General features: G+C 46.0%; 2 protein-coding genes across 2 annotated transcripts; one reads left to right on the top strand and one right to left on the bottom strand.

Annotated features, from left to right (window-relative positions):
- Positions 1–1,975: 1,975 nt before the first annotated feature.
- Positions 1,976–6,989, top strand: LOC148188155 (uncharacterized). The gene is made up of 6 exons (XM_088086026.1): positions 1,976–2,387; positions 2,536–2,851; positions 2,940–2,983; positions 3,850–4,017; positions 4,094–4,188; positions 4,712–6,989. Exons 2-6 carry the CDS (start codon positions 2,785–2,787, stop codon positions 4,932–4,934), a joined length of 597 nt encoding a protein of 198 aa, XP_087942152.1. The 5' UTR covers positions 1,976–2,387; positions 2,536–2,784; the 3' UTR covers positions 4,935–6,989.
- An 808-nt stretch (positions 6,990–7,797) lies between these two features.
- On the bottom strand, positions 7,798–20,707 carry LOC121940507 (uncharacterized). Its single transcript, XM_088085317.1, has 16 exons — positions 20,654–20,707; positions 19,575–19,659; positions 17,583–17,681; positions 17,393–17,488; positions 17,083–17,303; positions 16,705–16,885; positions 11,740–11,922; positions 11,453–11,530; positions 11,053–11,133; positions 10,833–10,966; positions 9,836–9,929; positions 9,654–9,743; positions 9,526–9,561; positions 9,046–9,435; positions 8,839–8,985; positions 7,798–8,020 (listed from the first exon to the last, which is right to left on the bottom strand). Exons 1-16 carry the CDS (start codon positions 20,677–20,679, stop codon positions 7,931–7,933), a joined length of 2,031 nt encoding a protein of 676 aa, XP_087941443.1. The 5' UTR covers positions 20,680–20,707; the 3' UTR covers positions 7,798–7,930.
- Between the last annotated feature and the right edge of the window lie 1,655 nt (positions 20,708–22,362).

Below are 22,362 nucleotides of genomic sequence, written 5' to 3' on the forward strand. Positions count from 1 at the left end.
ACACAGAGACAGAGTCACAGACACAGAGTCACAGACACAGAGTCACAGACACAGAGTCACAGACACAGAGTCACAGACACAGAGTCACAGACACAGTCACAGACACACAGTCAGAGTCACAGTCACAGACACTGAGTCACAGACACAGAGTCACAGACACAGAGTCACAGACACAGAGTCACAGAGTCACAGAGTCACAGACACAGAGACAGAGTCACAGACACAGAGTCACAGACACAGTCACAGTCACGGTCACAGACACATAGTCACAGAGTCAGAGTCACAGTCACAGACACAGACACAGACACAGACACAGAGTCACAGTCACAGAGTCAGAGTCAGAGTCACAGTCACAGACACAGACACAGAGTCACAGACACAGACACAGACACAGAGTCACAGACACAGACACAGAGTCACAGTCACAGACACAGAGTCACAGTCACAGACACAGACACAGACACAGACACAGTCACAGACACAGAGTCACAGTCACAGAGTCACAGTCACAGACACAGACACAGACACAGACACAGACACAGACACAGAGTCACAGACACAGACACAGACACAGACACAGACACAGAGTCACAGACACAGAGTCACAGACACAGAGTCACAGACACAGTCACAGTCACAGTCACAGTCACAGTCACAGAGACAGAGTCACAGACACAGAGTCACAGACACAGTCACAGAGTCACAGACACAGAGTCAGAATCACAGAGTCACAGACACAGAGTCACAGTCACAGTCACAGACACAGAGTCACAGAGTCACAGAGTCACAGACACAGAGTCACAGTCACAGTCACAGACACAGAGTCACAGTCACAGACACAGAGTCACAGTCAGAGTCACAGTCACAGAGTCACAGTCACAGAGTCACAGACACAGAGACACAGACACAGAGACACAGAGACACAGAGTCACAGAGTCACAGACACAGAGACAGTCACAGTCACAGACACAGACACAGAGTCACAGTCACAGACACAGAGTCACAGTCACAGACACAGAGTCACAGTCACAGACACAGACACAGACACAGACACAGACACAGACACAGAGACACAGACACAGACACAGAGTCACAGACACAGACACAGACACAGACACAGACACAGACACAGAGTCACAGTCACAGACACAGACACAGAGTCACAGACACAGAGTCACAGTCACAGTCACAGTCACAGAGACAGAGTCACAGACACAGAGTCACAGACACAGTCACAGAGTCACAGACACAGAGTCAGAATCAGAGTCACAGTCACAGAGTCACAGACACAGAGTCACAGACACAGAGTCACAGACACAGAGTCACAGTCACAGTCACAGACACAGAGTCACAGAGTCACAGACACAGAGTCACAGACACAGTCACAGACACAGAGTCACAGTCACAGACACAGAGTCACAGTCACAGACACAGAGTCACAGTCAGAGTCACAGTCACAGAGTCACAGTCACAGAGTCACAGACACAGAGTCACAGACACAGAGTCACAGTCACAGAGTCAGAGTCACAGACACAGAGTCACATTCACAGAGTCACAGACACAGAGTCACAGTCACAGAGTCACAGAGTCACAGAGTCACAGACACAGAGACAGAGTCAGTCACAGAGTCACAGACACAGAGTCACAGACACAGAGTCACAGTCACAGAGTCAGAGTCACAGACACAGAGTCACATTCACAGAGTCACAGACACAGAGTCACAGTCACAGAGTCACAGACACAGAGACAGAGTCAGTCACAGAGTCACAGACACAGAGTCACAGACACAGAGACAGAGTCACAGCAACAGAGTCACAGACACAGAGACAGAGTCAGTCACAGAGTCACAGACACAGAGTCACAGACACAGAGACAGAGTCACAGCAACAGAGTCACAGACACAGAGACAGAGTCACAGCAACAGAGTCACAGTCACAGAGTCACATACACAGAGACAGAGTCAGTCACAGAGTCACAGACACAGAGTGACAGCGTCTCCATTCAAATTGAGGTTTTAACGACAAATTTAAAGGATTTTATGGGTTAAGATAAGATAAATATACAGAAAAAAATCTCATGTCAAAATTTGTGTGCATGTAGGTGACTGTGTGTGTGTGTGTGTGTGTGTTAGTGTTTCTCAGAAGAGTGTCTCTTGTTGTCTTAATACGGTTTAATCTGATCCAGGAACAGCTGTTATATAAACCTGATCTGACCGTGTTTAACTGGTTTAACCTCCAGATCAGAGAGGGAGCTAAACACAGATCGACCCTGAACGCAGCACGCACTCACATCTGAGCTCACCTGCTGGAAACATGACTCAGCAGAATTCTGAATAATTCAGCTGTTGTCATACACCTGAACTCACCTGAACCTACCAGAACTCACCTGTATGATGTTCTTTATTCATTTATACAGTTTATTTATACAAACAATATTCATATATATACACAGAGTACCTGAGCAGGTAGAGTCCAGAGTACCTGAGCAGGTAAAATGCTTGTTTGTGTGTGTGTTTGTGTATTTGTTTGTGTGCAGCTGCAGGTGCAGCAGGTGTTTACCTGTCGGTGTCCCGTCTGTTCTCGCCCGAACACCTGAGGTACAAGTGAATTCACCAAATCCTGTCAGCCAATAGGAAGTCCACCTGATGTCCTCAGTGTGTGTGTGTGTGTGTGTGTGTGTGTGTGTGTGTGTGTGTCTGTGTGTGTTGCAGAGACACACTCAGCAGGATTAGAGACGGCAGGTATTTAAGGGCAGAGTGTGTGTGTGTGTGTGTGTGTGAGCAGCATGCAGCAGATCTACAGACAGAGCGACCAGCAGCTCGAAGTTTTTACGACCGTCTTCTCCCCACAAGGTGAGTCCCCACTCTCCCAGATGTCCCAGGTGTCTCAGGTGTGTCCCCCTGACGTCCTGATGGTCAGCGTGTGTCCTGTGTGTGTCAGTGTGCAGGTCGAGAACGAGGACGAGACGTGTGGACGCAGAGAAGGTAAAGTGAGGTCACTGTCAGTGACCGTCTCCTCTCAGCTGATGTGAGGAGTGTTTGAGGACAGTGATCCTTCACTAAAAACCCCAAAACACCTTAACTTGAAAAGCCCTTAATGAGAACACGAAGTCCATTTTAAGGGCTTTATGACTTTTCCCTTAATTTTTAGATGAACGTGAGAGATTTGACCAAAAACATGTATAGAGTTCAGAGTTTTTAAGTAAAGGGATTATTTGAAGTTCTCTTTGTGGCTGTTGTAGTGTATTTGTGGTCATTTTGAGTCTTTGTGGTTATTTTTAGTGTCTCTGTGGACGTTTTGTGTCTTTGTATTTGTTTTAGACTGTGGTGGTTTTATGTCTCTTTGTGGTTGTTTGTTGTGTATTTGTGGTATTTTTGAGTCTCTGTGGTCATTTTGAGTCCCATGTTGAGTCTTTGAGGTGTTTTTCTGAGGTTCAGGTGTCCCCAACCCCCGGGGTCACCTGCCACTCGGATGTTCAGTCGTTTAGTAAAATAAAGTTTGGCGGATGTTGACGCGTCACCAGTAATCGCTTCATATTTGTTAATCTACAAACGATGTTTCTGAGGAGTAAAAAAACCCCAAAGATTCACTCTGAACAGAAACATGATGGTCAGTGTGTGTGTGTGTGTGTGTGTGCAGGTGTTAATCAGTGTTACATCAGTGTGACCTCTGACCTCTGAGTATTTACAGCCTGCTGAGCTGAGCAGCTGCTATTTAAAGTAGATTAAAGGTGACACACTGATGAAGGGTTAACACACACACGCACACCTTTAATCAAACAATCAGCAGCAGGTTCTTGTGCTTCAGGCTGGATGATGTCTGTGTGATGTCAGAGGCCTGTGATTGGCAGGTGATGGTGGCGGTGGCGCAGCACCGCTCTGGTTGGCAGAGGGAGCTGGACCTGGATCCTGGAGACCTGATCCAGGTCCTGGTTAAGGAGGATGAGTCCTGGTGGTTTGGACGGCAGACAGATGGACAGGCGGGTTACTTCCCGGCCGCCTGCGTGGAGCCACTCCAGGTAACGACTCACCTTTGTGCTGCAGTAACTCAGCAGCTGATTGGCTGTGATGTAATGAAGAAACACTGTGCTGCAGGGTGGGGCTTCATCCAGAGCCACGCCCACACTGGTGAGGAGGGGGTCGATGCCTGTCGAAGTGACGACAGCAGGCGCCCCCTGTGGCTGCACCAGGTAACCACGCCCACAACGTATCACAACTTTATGTATAAATGCATAACAATATTATTAAAAACATTAGTTTATTTATAGAAACATAACTGTATGTATAAAAAATCATGTAAAGAAACAGAATTTAATAAACAGAAGTATGACTTCATATATTAAAACAAACTCCATAAAAATATTACTTAACTTATAGAAATATTACTTTATTTAGACTTCCTTCTAAAAATAAAGCTTTTTTTTTTTTTTTTTTTTTTACAAAAGCTTTATTTTTAGAAACATGACCTGGTGCTTTTTCCTGTTATTTGATGTTTGTGTGATTTCTGCTTCCTCTGACTGTTGAAACCACAGACTGTAAATAAAGATAAATAATAATGAAAAAGAAATCAGTTCTATCTTTATATACAGTCTCTGGCTGAAACGTGTTTCAGCTTCAGTAGCTCCTAGTTTCTGCAGCCTGTTGATCCTCCGTGTTCCGATGGTTTTGCAGATGTTGTGTTCAGATCCAGATGTTTCTGTGTTTGTCCCGCAGTGGTCGCAGCACTCCCAAGCTGCTCAGGAAAAACAGCGTCCGCCGCCCGCTGGGACTCGACGGGCCCTCGGCGGCGGCGGCGGGGGGGTCAGCCGCTCCTCCTCACGGCTCCCCCAGCCTCCTCCACCGCGTCCTGGCCAAGTCCAGGAGGAAGAGCTGCCCCCACCTCCCCCACCCTCCCCCCGACGCCGGCTCCGTCAACGGCGCCTTCCAGCCGGACTAAAGTCGCCGCTCAGACCATGAGGGTGATGGCGGTCAGCAGAGTCATTCACACGCTGTTTAAATGATTTATGGTATCAAGTCGTCAGTGTTCATTTTGTTTTTTTGATACACGACAACATCTGGAAAATCCTGCAGTCATTTTATTTTCACCACAGTCCACAAAACGCCTGGATGTACAAAGAGACCTGGATACAGCACTGGAGCTGGTCTCCTTCATGCCTACCAAACTTCCTTAGTGGACCATGAAGCAAAAAAAACAAACAAACAAAAAAAAACCCCAAAAGTATGACCTTTCGGGTATAAAATACCCAGATTTCTCCATCAGCAACCCACAGACGCACCGGAGACTTCCTGTGGCCGGGCGGCTCACTTCCTGTTCACCTCGGCGCCATCTTGAATGGGAATGAAATGACGTAATGTTGCAGCTCCTCTGGACTCTGAACGCTGTCGGACTGAGAGGATCAGATCCTGACGGTGAAACCGACGTTTCTCTGCGGTTAAGACTGAAAAAACTTGTCCTAAGAAGTGTTCAGAAACAAGTCTTTTTGGAGCGCACAAGACCAGTGACTCGGTGCTCGAGTCCGACTCAGCAGGTCCAGTGATGTGTGATGACGTCTCTGCTGACTCTGCTGTGAGACGGACGCTCGGCAGCTGTGAGACGGACGCTCTGAAGCTGTGAGACAAACGCTCTGCAGCTGTGAGACGGACGCTCTGAAGCTGTGAGACAAACACTCAGCAGCTGTGAGACGGACGCTCTGAAGCTGTGAGACAAACGCTCTGCAGCTGTGAGACGGACGCTCAGCAGCTGTGAGACGGACGCTCTGAAGCTGTGAGACAAACGCTCTGCAGCTGTGAGACGGACGCTCTGAAGCTGTGAGACGGACGCTCTGCAGCTGTGAGACGGACGCTCTGAAGCTGTGAGACGGACGCTCTGAAGCTGTGAGACGGACGCTCTGCAGCTGTGAGACGGACGCTCTGAAGCTGTGAGACGGACGCTCTGAAGCTGTGAGACGGACGCTCTGCAGCTGTGAGACAAACGCTCAGCGGCTGTGAGACGGACGCTCTGCAGCTGTGAGACGGACGCTCAGCAGCTGTGAGACGGACGCTCTGCAGCTGTGAGACGGACGCTCAGCAGTTGTGAGACGGACGCTCTGCAGCTGTGAGACGGACGCTCTGCAGCTGTGAGACGGACGCTCAGCAGCTGTGAGACGGACGCTCTGCGGCTGTGAGACAAACGCTCGGCAGCTGTGAGACGGACGCTCTGCAGCTGTGAGACGGACGCTCTGCAGCTGTGAGACGGACGCTCGGCAGCCGTGAGACGGACGCTCTGCAGCTGTGAGACTGACGCTCTGCAGCCGTGAGACGGACGCTCGGCAGCCGTGAGACGGACGCTCTGCAGCTGTGAGACGGACGCTCTGCAGCTGTGAGACGGACGCTCTGCAGCTGTGAGACGGACGCTCTGCAGCTGTGAGACGGACGCTCTGCAGCCGTGAGACGGACGCTCGGCAGCCGTGAGACGGACGCTCTGCAGCTGTGAGACGGACGCTCTGCAGCCGTGAGACTGACGCTCTGCAGCCGTGAGACGGACGCTCGGCAGCCGTGAGACGGACGCTCTGCAGCTGTGAGACTGACGCTCGGCAGCCGTGAGACGGACGCTCGGCAGCTGTGAGACTGACGCTCGGCAGCCGTGAGACGGACGCTCTGCAGCTGTGAGACGGACGCTCGTCAGCTGTGAGACGGACGCTCGACAGCTGTGAGACGGACGCTCGACAGCTGTGAGACGGACGCTCTATTTGCTCTTCTGGACACTAAAAGGACAAAAACTTTTCACAGTGTCAATCACTTTATTTTTATTGTCAATTAGAAAATGGTCGGGGCCCCCGGGGCCCTATCAGGGGCCAGATTTGGCCCGTGGGTCGTCAGTTGAGTGTCAGTGTAAACAGAGACGCGTCGTGTCGAGCCGCTGGCTTTTATTGCACGTCACAGATTGTAAAATGTTCCGTCTGTTCTTCGTCTTTAAAACAATGTTAATAAAGTTGTTCAGTTTTAACCCTCAGCAGGACTTTAAGTCTTCACACATTTAAAACTATTAAATAAGAGAATAAATATAGAATAAATAGATGCTGACTGTATTTACTCCCACACTCTCTTTAAATCTGATTTAACTAAACATAAATCAATAAATGATCAATATTCTAAGTTCCTCAGTGTGCAAACATTCAGTCATCACTTTTGTTCAAGTTTAAAATTCAAAGTGCAACATTTAGTTAAAATATAAAGTGTCTTTGTGTAAAAAAAAAAAACAGTTTTGAGTTTATGGATTATTTCAAGAAATAAATACATGAATAAAATAAAGATGTAAATACATACTGTATATAAAAGATCAATTAAGAATATCAAATCTGCAAAACAATTCACCTTCAGAAAAACAAGAAAGAGTTCAAAAGTTTGTCTTAAACAGTTAAAATATTTGAGTTAAAATACAGTTTCAATAAAAATTCATTAAAATCAAATTGTTAAAAGTCAAACTGCTAAATAAATCAATAAAGCATCAGATGAACCGATGGAGACGGAGAGCAGTGAACGTCTGATTGAAATGCTGACTCATGATTGACAGGTCGACTCAGCAGAAAGACGAGCGTTTCCTCTAATCAGGCGGTCTCGTCTCATGATGAAGATTTCTGCCTGAGAAGAAGGTGAGAGCAGTTGATTGATTATTAGATCATTATTATGATTATTAGATCATTATTCAACTGAACTGGAGTGAACTGGACTGGGTCCGACTGATGGATGTGGTCTGGGATGTCGTGAGTTGACGATGTTGATCAGATATAAACTGAGTTTCTGCTTTTTCTCCTCAAGTGTTTCAGAAACACGTTTCACCGTTTAACTGAATCCAGATACCCTAACCCCCTCACCTGCTGGATCAGGACCAGGACCAGGACTCACCTGCTGCTGCTGGATCAGGATCAGGACTCACCTGATGGTGGATCAGGATCAGGGCTCCATGTAGAGTCGGGCCTGCTCGGTCAGAGTCCTCTGGTCGTCCGTCTTCCCGAACATCACCAGCTGTAAGTCGTCGCTCAGCTGTCGACATGGCAACACATGACGGTCAGATTACATCATCAGAGGACAAACAGCAGAGACGGTCTGTCCTCTGGTCTTCAGCGGACTTGTCTCTTCTGCTCCATTTCTCTTCTTGTGGTTCAGACCCAATCCACTACCGTGTGACCAGCCGCCCCGCTGCGCTGTGATTGGTGACCAGCACCGGCCAATCACAGCGCAGCGGGGAACAGCGGCGTCCTCAAACAGCTGCTCTCTGTGGTGTTCATCAGACAGGACACAGGGACTATTTTCAGCAGCGGATTAATTCACATGTGGTGAGTGTTTGGACAGCTACTGAAATAAACTGCAGTGTGTGTGTTCATGGGGGACAAAGAGACATCACACACTGGACCTGTGAGGAGACATGTCCACTGTCCTTTTCAGTCTCAGCATGAAGGTTAACCCTCTGAAACCTGAAGAAATGGTTTTAATTCTTTCAAAAACACGAGCAACATCACCAGAAATGATCCACAAACAGCAAGAAATTAGTAAAAAAGTTACAAAAAAATTACCTGAAAATTAAAAAAAGAAAGAAATGAGAAGTGTAAATCATTTAAAAATTAAATAATAAGAACTATGAAAATGGTTTTCTGGATATTTTTCTCATTTCTTCCCCGACTTCCAGTTAAATAATGACAATAATCATTTTCAGGTCTTTTTGGGGCATTTCTTGTCAAATTGCTCAAACCGATGTGTTCAGGTTTTGAAGGGTTAAACCAACAGAATGAGAGCAGAAGGACATATCCTGTCCACTGACAGAGCAGCAGGTGGTCTCAGAGTGTCTCTGCGTCTGTCCTCACCTCAAACGGGTTCAGTCTGTACGCAGGACATTCAGGAGAGTGCAGGTAGCTGACTGGCTGCTGACACCACCACACCTCCGTCTGTCCGTCCAACAGGAAGCAGCCAAACTCCTCACAGCCCAGGACACACCTGGACTCTGTCTGGACCTGTGAGACACCGCTGGACTCTGTCTGGAGCTGTGGGAAACAGCTGGACTCTGTCTGGACCTGTGAGACATAACTGGACTCTGTCTGGACCTGTGAGATGCAGCTGGACTCTGTCTGGACCTGTGAGATGCAGCTGGACTCTGTCTGGAGCTGTGAGAAACAGCTGGACTCTGTCTGGACCTGTGAGACATAACTGGACTCTGTCTGGACCTGTGAGATGCAGCTGGACTCTGTCTGGAGCTGTGAGAAACAGCTGGACTCTGTCTGGACCTGTGAGACATAACTGGACTCTGTCTGGACCTGTGAGATGCAGCTGGACTCTGTCTGGAGCTGTGAGAAACAGCTGGACTCTGTCTGGACCTGTGAGACGCAGCTGGATTCTCTCTGGACCTCTGAAGTGGAGCTAGACTCTTGTTGGACCTCTGAGAAGGAGTTAGACTCTCTCTGGACCTGCGGGACACAGATGGACTCCTCCTGATCCAAGGAGACCAATCTAGATTGTCTTTGAATGTCTGAGGAGGAGTTGGACTGTTGCTGGACCTGCAGGATGGAGCTCAGCAGACTCTCTCCCTGGACCTGGAGGACAGAAGTCCGGATGAGCATGTGTCTTCACAGAGGATGTCCTGAGAGAGACAGTGTGTCTGTGGGACGTGCGGCCTGTGTCTGACCTCAGAACTGCTGCTGGACTGTGGACTGTCAGGGTCCACGATCCGCTCCTCCCACGTCACACTGGTCCTCCCGCTTGGACAAACCGTCCCCTGAGGCGTAAACACACAGGGAGACACAAACCGTCAGCTGCAGGATTCACCTGACAGGTGACGCTGTGATGTCCCCGCAGGATGTCTCTCACCTCGTCCTCGCTGCGGTGGACCTTCAGTGGTGTCGGTGTCTGAGGAGCCGACGTCCACAGCGCTCTGATCCTCTCTCTGGCCTCTGACGGCGTCCTGGACACAACAGTCGGGGTTCAGACACATTTTCACCAGGACTTTTCCAGGACTTTATAAAAGCTTTTGAAAATCTATTTTTTTAAATGACAATTTCAGAACAGGGTCACAACTGAATATATAAATATAACTTAGGGACTGTTTGTTATTTATGAGAGGGGAGGGGGCTTCAAAAAGGGGGAGGCATGTACTTTTCTGAACACTGGGGCAAAAAAAGGCTATTTTTCTTTCTTTAAATTTTTTTCAGCAATCTTTTGACTTTAGAATTGTTTTAGTAATTTTTTTAAGGATAAAACTTAAAAAAACAAAAACAAAAAACAAAAAACAGCCTGTATTATAATGCATTTTCGGCAGTTTTTTAAAAAATTATTATTATTTTGTGGCAACTTTTAAAGATACAGTTCAGCTTGTTTTCTGTAAAAAAAAAAAAATCCCCACTTTTTAAAAATTTTGACATTTTTTCTTTTTTGGCAATTTTATTTTCTTTAAAAAATTTGAAGACTTTTTGCCAATTTTATGGAAAAAAACAAGAAGAAAAAAAAGAAAAAATATTGGCATTTTAATTTCTTTCATGATGTTTGGGTGATGTGTAAAGAAAAAAACATAAACAAATTACCTAAAAATGAAAACATTTACCATACACAGAAATGGTAAAAAAAAAAATCAATTAACGTTGGATTTTAAAATTTATAGTCCTTGAACACATCACTTGTTGTTCTACAGGTTTGTGAAACAAAATTCCAGGACTTTTCCAAACCGTTTAGGGTATGTTTAGTTTTCCAAGACTTTTCCAGGCCTGGAAATTGCTATTTGAAAATTTCAAGACCGTATCAACCCTGACAGTTTAAAGGGCTTTCAGCCGGCTCTGACGAGGACACAGAGCTGGCTGAAAATCAGACGTACTGTCCTCTGTGGCTGCAGTGCAGACAGGAGGTGTCCCGGTCTCTGATGGTGGAGAGTTTGAGCGAGCAGACGGGGGTGGAGGTGAGAGCTGGACGCTGCAACTTCAGATCCTCCACGCTGCACACACTGAAGAGCTGAAAACAGAGACACAGACAGACATCAGACAGAGAGACATCAGATGGACAGTTGAGGACAAAAAGCAGCAGCGTGCTGTCTTCACCTCAGAGGGGGAGAAGGTCACCGTGCTGCCTCTGCTCCAGGAGGAGGAGGCTCCGCCCAGCTGCTCCTTCATACCTGCAACCTGCGCACAACACACACACACACACACACACAGTGACAGGATCGTGTGTGTGTGTGTCAGATATTCTGCTGTCACTGTGGAGGACACACACACTCTCTGACCTGTTGCACAATGACAGGATCATGTAGCTTCATGCTTTAAAGGGACAGTTCACCCCAAATTAAAACTTTTTTTTGTCAAAACTGGACAGAAAAAAATGAGCAACCTGAAGAAGAAATGTAATTTTTGTGGGAGAAGTGATGATTGTGGACGTGACGTGCAGATTTAAAAACAGAGATTTGACTGAACAGGGCTGCTCCTTCCTGTCACATCCTCTTACATAACTCCTGCTCAGATCCATGACGGACGGGTCAGCGTCCTCTCTGCGCAGGCAGCTGGACAGCGATGAGGTCACTTCCTTTGGGCCACAGCTCCAGGTCTCTGGCTTCTGTGAAGATGTCAGGTAAGACAGGACATCATCATATATGGATGTTTGAGGTAGAAGATTTTAATAATGTCAACACGCGGTGAGAATATAAACAAAGGTCACACAAGTATGCCCACAAATAGCTGCATTTCAAAATAAAAGTCTCAGCTGTGTTCAAGTGAGATAAAAAGCTGATGTACCGCCTCCATTGGGTCCGTGGGCGACGACAGGTCGCACACGCTCACACCAGAGCAGTAACCAGAGGAGGAGGCGGGGACACAGATGGAGCATAGGTGGGTGTGGTTGCTTTGGCGCTCGCACATGCTCTGATCACAGGAAGTGCAGCTGGACTCGTCCTTCATGTGGGACAGACTATCAGCCTGCTGGAGGACAGATCATCATCACCTAAACTCTGACCCTCATGGGTGGAGGATGTGATGCAGGATGTGACGAAGGATGTGATGGAGGATGTGATGATGGTGTGATGATGGTGTGATGGAGGATGTGATGATGGTGTGATGGAGGATGTGATGATGGTGTGATGATGATGTGATGAAGGTGTGATGATGGTGTGATGAAGGTGTGATGATGTGATGATGATGTGATGATGGTGTGATGAAGGTGTGATGAAGGATGTGATGATGATGTGATGATGGTGAGATGATGATGTGATGAAGGATGTGATGATGGTGTGATGATGATGTGATGATGATGTGATGAAGGTGTGATGATGGTGTGATGATGGTGTGATGATGATGTGATGAAGGTGTGATGATGGTGTGATGATGGTGTGATGAAGGATGTGATGATGGTGTGATGATGTGATGATGAAGGTGTGATGAGGATGTGATGATGATGTGATTATGGTGTGATGATGGAGGATGTGATGATGGTGTGATGATGGAGGATGTGATGATGGTGTGATGATGGAGGATGTGATGATGGTGTGATGATGGAGGATGTGATGATGATGTGATGATGGTGTGATGATGTGATGATGATGTGATGATGGTGTGATGATGTGATGATGGTGTGATGGTGGTGTGATGGTGGAGGATGTGATGATGGTGTGATGGAGGATGTGTTGATGGTGTGATGATGTGATGATGATGTGATGATGATGTGATGATGGTGTGATGATGTGATGATGGTGTGATGGTGGTGTGATGGTGGAGGATGTGATGATGGTGTGATGGTGGAGGATGTGATGATGGTGTGATGGAGGATGTGATGATGGTGTGATGATGGAGGATGTGATGATGGTGTGATGAAGGATGTGATGATGGTGTGATGATGTGATGATGATGTGATGATGGTGTGATGATGATGTGATGAAGGTGTGATGATGGTGTGATGGTGGAGGATGTGATGATGGTGTGATGGAGGATGTGTTGATGGTGTGATGATGTGATGATGATGTGATGATGATGTGATGATGGTGTGATGATGTGATGATGGTGTGATGGTGGTGTGATGGTGGAGGATGTGATGATGGTGTGATGGTGGAGGATGTGATGATGGTGTGATGGAGGATGTGATGATGGTGTGATGATGGAGGATGTGATGATGGTGTGATGAAGGATGTGATGATGGTGTGATGATGTGATGATGATGTGATGATGGTGTGATGATGATGTGATGAAGGTGTGATGATGGTGTGATGATGGTGTGATGATGGTGTGATGATGATGTGATGATGGTGTGATGATGTGATGAAGGTGTGATGATGGTGTGATGATGATGTGATGATGGTGTGATGATGGTGTGATGAAGGTGTGATGATGGTGTGATGATGTGATGAAGGTGTGATGATGGTGTGATGATGGTGTGATGATGATGTGATGAAGGTGTGATGATGGTGTGATGAAGGTGTGATGGAGGATGTGATGATGGTGTGATGATGGTGTGATGATGGTTGATGAAGGTGTGATGGAGGATGTGATGATGGTGTGATGAAGGTGTGATGGAGGATTGGGGTGATGATGGTGTGATGAAGGAGGATGTGATGATGATGTGATGATGGTGTGATGGAGGATGTGATGATGGAGGATGTGATGATGGTGTGATGATGGTGTGTTGATGGAGGATGTGATGATGGTGTGATGATGGTGTGATGAAGGTGTGATGATGATGTGATGATGGTGTGATGATGATGTGATGATGGTGTGATGATGGTGTGATGATGATGTGATGATGATGTGATGATGGTGTGATGAAGGTGTGATGGAGGATGTGATGATGGTGTGATGATGGTGTGATGATGGTTGATGAAGGTGTGATGGAGGATGTGATGATGGTGTGATGAAGGTGTGATGGAGGATTGGGGTGATGATGGTGTGATGAAGGAGGATGTGATGATGATGTGATGATGGTGTGATGGAGGATGTGATGATGGAGGATGTGATGATGGTGTGATGATGGAGGATGTGATGATGGTGTGATGATGGTGTGATGATGGAGGATGTGATGATGGTGTGATGGAGGATGTGATGATGGTGTGATGGAGGATGTGATGATGGTGTGATGAAGGATGTGATGATGGTGTGATGATGTGATGATGATGTGATGATGGTGTGATGATGATGTGATGAAGGTGTGATGATGGTGTGATGATGATGTGATGATGGTGTGATGATGTGATGAAGGTGTGATGATGGTGTGATGATGATGTGATGATGGTGTGATGATGGTGTGATGAAGGTGTCATGATGGTGTGATGATGGGATGAAGGTGTGATGATGGTGTGATGATGATGTGATGAAGGTGTGATGATGGTGTGATGATGATGTGATGATGATGTGATGATGGTGTGATGATGATGTGATGAAGGTGTGATGATGATGTGATGATGGTGTGATGATGATGTGATGAAGGTGTGATGATGGTGTGATGATGATGTGATGATGATGTGATGATGGTGTGATGAAGGTGTGATGGAGGATGTGATGATGGTGTGATGATGGTGTGATGATGGTTGATGAAGGTGTGATGGAGGATGTGATGATGGTGTGATGAAGGTGTGATGGAGGATGTGATGATGGTGTGATGAAGGTGTGATGGAGGATTGGGGTGATGATGGTGTGATGAAGGAGGATGTGATGATGATGTGATGATGGTGTGATGGAGGATGTGATGATGGAGGATGTGATGATGGTGTGATGATGGTGTGATGATGGAGGATGTGATGATGGTGTGATGGAGGATGTGATGATGGTGTGATGATGGTGTGATGGAGGATGTGATGATGGTGTGATGATGGTGTGATGATGGAGGATGTGATGATGGTGTGATGGAGGATGTGATGATGGTGTGATGGAGGATGTGATGATGGTGTGATGATGGTGTGATGATGGTGTGATGATGGAGGATGTGATGATGGTGTGATGATGGTGTGATGATGGTGTGATGATGGTGTGATGATGGTGTGATGATGGTGTGATGATGGTGTGATGATGGAGGATGTGATGATGGTGTGATGATGGTGTGATGGAGGATGTGATGATGGTGTGATGAAGGTGTGATGGAGGATTGGGGTGATGATGGTGTGATGAAGGAGGATGTGATGATGATGTGATGATGGTGTGATGGAGGATGTGATGATGGAGGATGTGATGATGGTGTGATGATGGTGTGATGAAGGTGTCATGATGGTGTGATGATGTGATGAAGGTGTGATGATGGTGTGATGATGATGTGATGATGATGTGATGATGGTGTGATGATGATGTGATGAAGGTGTGATGATGATGTGATGATGATGTGATGATGATGTGATGATGGTGTGATGAAGGTGTGATGGAGGATGTGATGATGGTGTGATGATGGTGTGATGATGGTTGATGAAGGTGTGATGGAGGATGTGATGATGGTGTGATGAAGGTGTGATGGAGGATGTGATGATGGTGTGATGAAGGTGTGATGGAGGATTGGGGTGATGATGGTGTGATGAAGGAGGATGTGATGATGATGTGATGATGGTGTGATGGAGGATGTGATGATGGAGGATGTGATGATGGTGTGATGATGGTGTGATGATGGAGGATGTGATGATGGTGTGATGATGGTGTGATGATGGAGGATGTGATGATGGTGTGATGGAGGATGTGATGATGGTGTGATGGAGGATGTGATGATGGTGTGATGAAGGATGTGATGATGGTGTGATGATGTGATGATGATGTGATGATGGTGTGATGATGATGTGATGAAGGTGTGATGATGGTGTGATGATGATGTGATGATGGTGTGATGATGTGATGAAGGTGTGATGATGGTGTGATGATGATGTGATGATGGTGTGATGATGGTGTGATGAAGGTGTCATGATGGTGTGATGATGTGATGAAGGTGTGATGATGGTGTGATGATGATGTGATGATGATGTGATGATGGTGTGATGATGATGTGATGAAGGTGTGATGATGATGTGATGATGATGTGATGATGATGTGATGATGGTGTGATGAAGGTGTGATGGAGGATGTGATGATGGTGTGATGATGGTGTGATGATGGTTGATGAAGGTGTGATGGAGGATGTGATGATGGTGTGATGAAGGTGTGATGGAGGATGTGATGATGGTGTGATGAAGGTGTGATGGAGGATTGGGGTGATGATGGTGTGATGAAGGAGGATGTGATGATGAGGTGATGATGGTGTGATGGAGGATGTGATGATGGAGGATGTGATGATGGTGTGATGATGGTGTGATGATGGAGGATGTGATGATGGTGTGATGATGGTGTGATGGAGGATGTGATGATGGTGTGATGATGGTGTGATGATGGAGGATGTGATGATGGTGTGATGGAGGATGTGATGATGGTGTGATGATGGTGTGATGATAGAGGATGTGATGATGGTGTGATGGAGGATGTGATGATGGTGTGATGGAGGATGTGATGATGGTGTGATGGAGGATGTGATGATGGTGTGATGATGGTGTGATGATGGTGTGATGATGGAGGATGTGATGATGGTGTGATGATGGTGTGATGAAGGTGTGATGATGGTGTGATGATGGTGTGATGATGGAGGATGTGATGATGGTGTGATGATGGTGTGATGATGGAGGATGTGATGATGGTGTGATGATGGTGTGATGATGGAGGATGTGATGATGGTGTGATGATGGTGTGATGAAGGTGTGATGGATGGACAGTGACCTTGGTGGAGGTGTTGGCTGTGCTTGGGGGGCCTCGGGTCCTGGATGGTGGTCTGGTGGAGCAGGAGGAGCTGGAGGAGGTGATGGAGGAGTTGTGGGGGTGCAGGACCTGCAGGTATCCCTCCTTTTCCACCCTCCTCTTCAGGGTGGAGTTCCAGTGGTTTTTGATGGAGTTGTCCGTCCTGAGGTCAGCAGAGATGAATGTGACAGCGGGGACACGTCTCAGTTCCACTCAAACTAACAGACAGTCAGTTCAGTTTTGGCGGCACTGACACAATAATTCACCTTTTCATATCACCATGGAGACAGACTGAGTGACAGCAGCCTCACAGGAACCTGAATGTGTTGTAGTTCCACAGGTGACCTGCGGTCCGCCTACCTGCCCGGCAGCAACTTGGAGATGTCGGCCCAGCGGTTTCCCAGCAGCCTGTGGGCCTGACAGATGACGCGGTCCTCATCCAGCGTCCAGCCGCTCTTCTTCACCGTGGGGTTCAGGTGGTTGTGCCAGCGCTCGCGGCACTGCTTCCCGTTACGACTCAGCAGGTGCTTGGCGATGAGCGACCAGCGCTTCATGCCGTACTTCTGAACCAGCTCGATGACCTGCGCAGGAAGTGACATAACATCACAGCTGTGAAGGAGCTGTCCAGCTGCAGGTCCACAGTAACGTCACACACGTCCTCAGCGTTTACCCTCTCGTCCTCCTCCTGAGTCCACGGACCTTTGACCACATCTGGGTTCTTTATCTGCTGCCACCTCCGCTGACACTCCACGTCTGACCTCTGACCCTGACACACAACAGGTGAGCGTCACTTCATCAGCACGGACGGCAGGCGTGTTACTCTCACCTGTAGACTCGCGTTTGGACGCTCATGAGCTCACAGTCAGACAGGAAGTAAAACCACTCACTCTGAAATGCAGAGAGACTGAAGACCAGCTGCTGCTCCCAAACTCCCTGACCAGCCGGCGAAGCCTCTCATCCTGCAGAAGAACACATCATCATCATCATCATCTTCATCACCATCATCATCATCATCATCACCATCTCCATCATCTCCATCATCATCATCATCATCATCATCACCATCATCTCCATCATCATCACCATCATCATCTCCATCATCACCATCATCATCATCATCACCATCTCCATCATCACCATCATCATCAACATCATCATCACCATCATCATCTCCATCATCACCATCATCATCATCATCATCACCATCATCTCCATCACCATCATCACCATCAACATCATCATCATTATCATCATCACCATCATCATCTCCATCATCACCATCATCATCATCATCATCATCATCAACATCATCATCACCATCATCATCTCCATCATCACCATCATCATCATCATCACCATCATCTCCATCATCACCATCATCATCACCATCATCACCATCAACATCATCATCATTATCATCATCACCATCATCATCATCATCACCATCATCATCATCACCATCATCGCTATCATCATCATCATCAACATCATCATCATTTCCATCATCACCATCATCATCATCATCATCATCACTATCATCATCATCATCACCACCACCATCATCATCACCATCATCTCCATCTCCATCACCATCAACATCATTATCATTATCACCATCATCATCATCACCATCATCATCATCACCACCATCATCATCACCATCATCATCACCACCATCATCATCACCATCATCATCATCAACATCATCATCATTATCATCATCATCTCCATCATCATCATCATCATCATCATCATCATCATCAACATCATCATCACCATCATCATCTCCATCATCACCATCATCATCATCATCACCATCATCTCCATCATCACCATCATCATCACCATCATCACCATCAACATCATCATCATTATCATCATCAGCATCATCATCATCATCACCATCATCATCATCACCATCATCACTATCATCATCATCATCAACATCATCATCATTTCCATCATCACCATCATCATCATCATCATCATCACCACCACCATCATCATCACCATCATCTCCATCTCCATCACCATCAACATCATTATCATTATCACCATCATCATCATCACCATCATCATCATCACCACCATCATCATCACCATCATCATCACCACCATCATCATCACCATCATCATCATCAACATCATCATCATTATCATCATCATCTCCATCATCATCATCATCATCACCACCATCTTCATCATCACCACCATCATCATCTTCATCACCATCATTTTCTTCATCATTATCATCATCTTCACCATCAGACTGTGCTGCAGTTTCAGCACTGAACACTTATGTAATTTTCCTCATACAGGTAATCTGTCAGGGTTCACACATATCTTTACCAATAACTTTCCAGGACTTTTCCAGGACTTTGAGACAAATTTTGAAGGCCAAAACATTCTCTGAAACAACCCCTGAGGCTCCTTATTGGTTCTTTTTAATTACTGTATAACTGCTTTTTTAAATATTATTTGAACTGAATTTTTAAATGTAACTTTGGGATTGCACTGGGGAGGGACTGATGTTTTTATTTTGGCTTTAGGGGAGGACATACAGCTTTAAATGGCTGGATTTTGTGTTGATTTTACTCCTTTTGACTGCAGATGAAAGGCATGTTTTCTTTACAAAATGTACTTTTTGGGGGGTAATTTTAAAGGAAAACTGCAGGCAGTTTTTTTTTCTTTAAAATTCAATTTTTGGCCATTGTGCTGCTCTGTGTACAGCCTGTACCTGCAGCTCCTTCACAGTAAAAGCCCGTGACTCCACACAGAGGACTTTTACTGTGAAAGACAAGCACACACAGGACATACACAAAGTTACTGAATGCAAACACAATGAGCATTACCTCGTCTTTTGTCCATCCAGGCTTCTGCAGAGCCACTCTGGAAAGCCGTCCGTTTCGTCCCGAACAGGTGGAGCGACTCTTGGTGCTGAGACAGGAGACAACAAACAGGTTAGAGCCCCCACGGTACAATATCATCACCACACTGAAGCCACCATACAACATTACTGCCATGATTAATGAGTACTGCCATAACATGCAGTATATTCCAAAATAGTGCAATTAATCACCTCACAGGTGGTTGGTAAATGGTAAATGGACTATACTTGTATAGTGCTTTTCTAGTCTTACTGACCACTCAAAGTGCTTTAACACTACATGTCACATTCACCCATTCACACACACATTCACACTCCGATGACGCAGCATCAGGAGCAATTTGGGGTTCAGTATCTTGCCCAAGGATACTTCGACATGTTGTCCAGAGGAGCTGGGGATTGAACCGCTGACCTTCTGATTAGAGGACGACCCACTCTACCTCTGAGCCACAGCTGCCCCACAGGTGTATGTTACAGGTGTGTGGTACAGGTGCGTGGTACTGGTGCGTGTTACAGGTGTGTGGTACAGGTGTGTGGTACTGGTGCGTGTTACAGGTGTGTGTTACAGGTGTGTGTTACAGGTGGTTGGTACAGGTGTGTGTTACAGGTGCGTGGTACAGGTGTGTGTTACAGGTGTGTGGTACAGGTGTGTGGTACAGGTGTGTGGTACAGGTGTGTGTTACAGGTGTGTGTTACAGGTGCGTGGTACAGGTGTGTGTTACAGGTGCGTGGTACAGGTGTGTGTTACAGGTGCGTGGTACAGGTGTGTGTTACAGGTGTGCGTTACAGGTGCGTGGTACAGGTGTGTGTTACAGGTGTGTGATACAGGTGTGTGTTACAGGTGTGTGTTACAGGTGCATGGTACAGGTGTGTGTTACAGGTGTGTGGTACAGGTGCGTGGTACAGGTGTGTGTTACAGGTGCGTGGTACAGGTGTGTGTTACAGGTGTGTGTTACAGGTGTGTGATACAGGTGTGTGTTACAGGTGTGTGTTACAGGTGCATGGTACAGGTGTGTGTTACAGGTGTGTGTCCTGGGCTCTCACCAGGCCCTGCGGCTCCGGCTGCTCATCTCTGCAGGTGTGAAGGCTGACAGATGGAGCTGCTGCAGGAGGAAACAGAGAGCTGTCAGACTGACTGACTCTGCGTGATGACAGTTAATCACTGCGTGTTAATGTCTCGTGTGATGTGGTGTTTCTAGGATGTGAGGACATTGAGGTCTCAGCCTGAAGCCCTAGAGGGAAAAAAAAGCCAATTTTTATTTATTCTTTTTTTCATTTTATTGAATTGATTTTAGCTGTTCTTCTTCTTTTAAAAATGTTTGGTGTTTTTTTTCCTTTCAATTTTTGCTGATCTTAAAAACTATTGGCAATTTTCTTTAAAATATTAATATTTTCATTAAAATTTTTGACGACTTATTTTCTATATTTATTTTTTGATGATTTTTAAAGTTTTTTAGAAGTCTTCCTTCTTTTTTTTCTTCTCTTTAAAACTTTTTGGTGACTTTTTGTCTTTAAAAATGTTGGTAATTTTTTTTAACAGCTAGCCACTAAACAGAGACAATTAACCAAATTTCAGGAACGGGTATCAAACTGGGCTTTTACCCCAGTGAGAGGCTGCTCTCTGTGTACTGGTATATTAGCGGGTGTATATCCAGCAGTTCACCGTGTAAACTGACACCTGACTGTTCACAGCTGACAGGAGAGGCAATGACCCGAGGCGGTCCGTCTGACAGGTCTTATACGCTCACAGACTCTGAGACGCTGGTGATTTTTTTTCTTTTAAAATTTTGGGTAATTTTTGAAAACTTTGGGCATTTTTTTTCTGTATAATTATAATTTGGTGATGTTTTTTTGGTAAAAATATTTGGTGATTTTTTTTCTTCTCTAAACATTTTTGTACATAAAAAACACAAAAAAATGTTTTATTAATTTAATTATTAGATTTTTTTGTTTAAAACCTTCTGCCGATTTTTTTCTTTCTTTCTGTATATATTTTTCGGTGAATTGTTAAAAAAAAATGGCTTTTTTTCTTTACTTTCTGTCTGCATCTGAGCGCATCACAAGGAAACTGATGTCGACCCTTAATCCACCGGGATATGTATGCAGTTAGTTATTCGTCATCACACGTGATAAAAACGTCTTTACGGTAAACCTGCAGCAGATTTCTGTCCTGACCCCTGACCCCTGACCCAAACAGCCCTCAGTTCAAACTTCTAACTGACCGTTAGCTGCTGTTAGCCGCTCAGCTAGCCGTTAAACGGAGACGGTAAAAAAAACGTTATATATGTGTGAAACGGGGATCTAACCGGGACTTCATCCCGGTGAGAGGCTGTACTCTGTGTACCGGTATATCACCGGCTGTATCTCCGCCGGTTCACCGTGTAAATGTGCGGAGATCAGAGAGCTTACCGCTAACGGCCGACAGGAGGAGAGACGGCTCGCGACGGTCCGGCGGACACAGCGCGAGCTCTCCCAGGCTCCTCTCTGATTGGACAGACCCGAGATGACGTCACGTTTCCGAAGACGCTTCAGATTTTATTTATTTATTTATATAATTATGTATTTATTTGTTTGTTTGTTTTTGTTTAAAAATAGTTAAAGAAGTCGCTTTTTTAAACAAAAATGAAATCAAGTCAACTTTATTTAAAAACACCCAGAGACCAAAGTTGTGTACAAACGGAAGAGAAGAGTTTAAACGTTTCAAAGCCACAAAGACAACTTCACCAATTATAATTAAGATCTCCGAATATACA

Source organism: Plectropomus leopardus, chromosome 12 (assembly GCF_026936395.1).
Source record: "Plectropomus leopardus strain MGB_pleo_1.0 chromosome 12, ASM2693639v1, whole genome shotgun sequence".
In the NCBI taxonomy this organism is placed as follows: Eukaryota; Metazoa; Chordata; class Actinopteri; order Perciformes; family Serranidae; genus Plectropomus; species Plectropomus leopardus.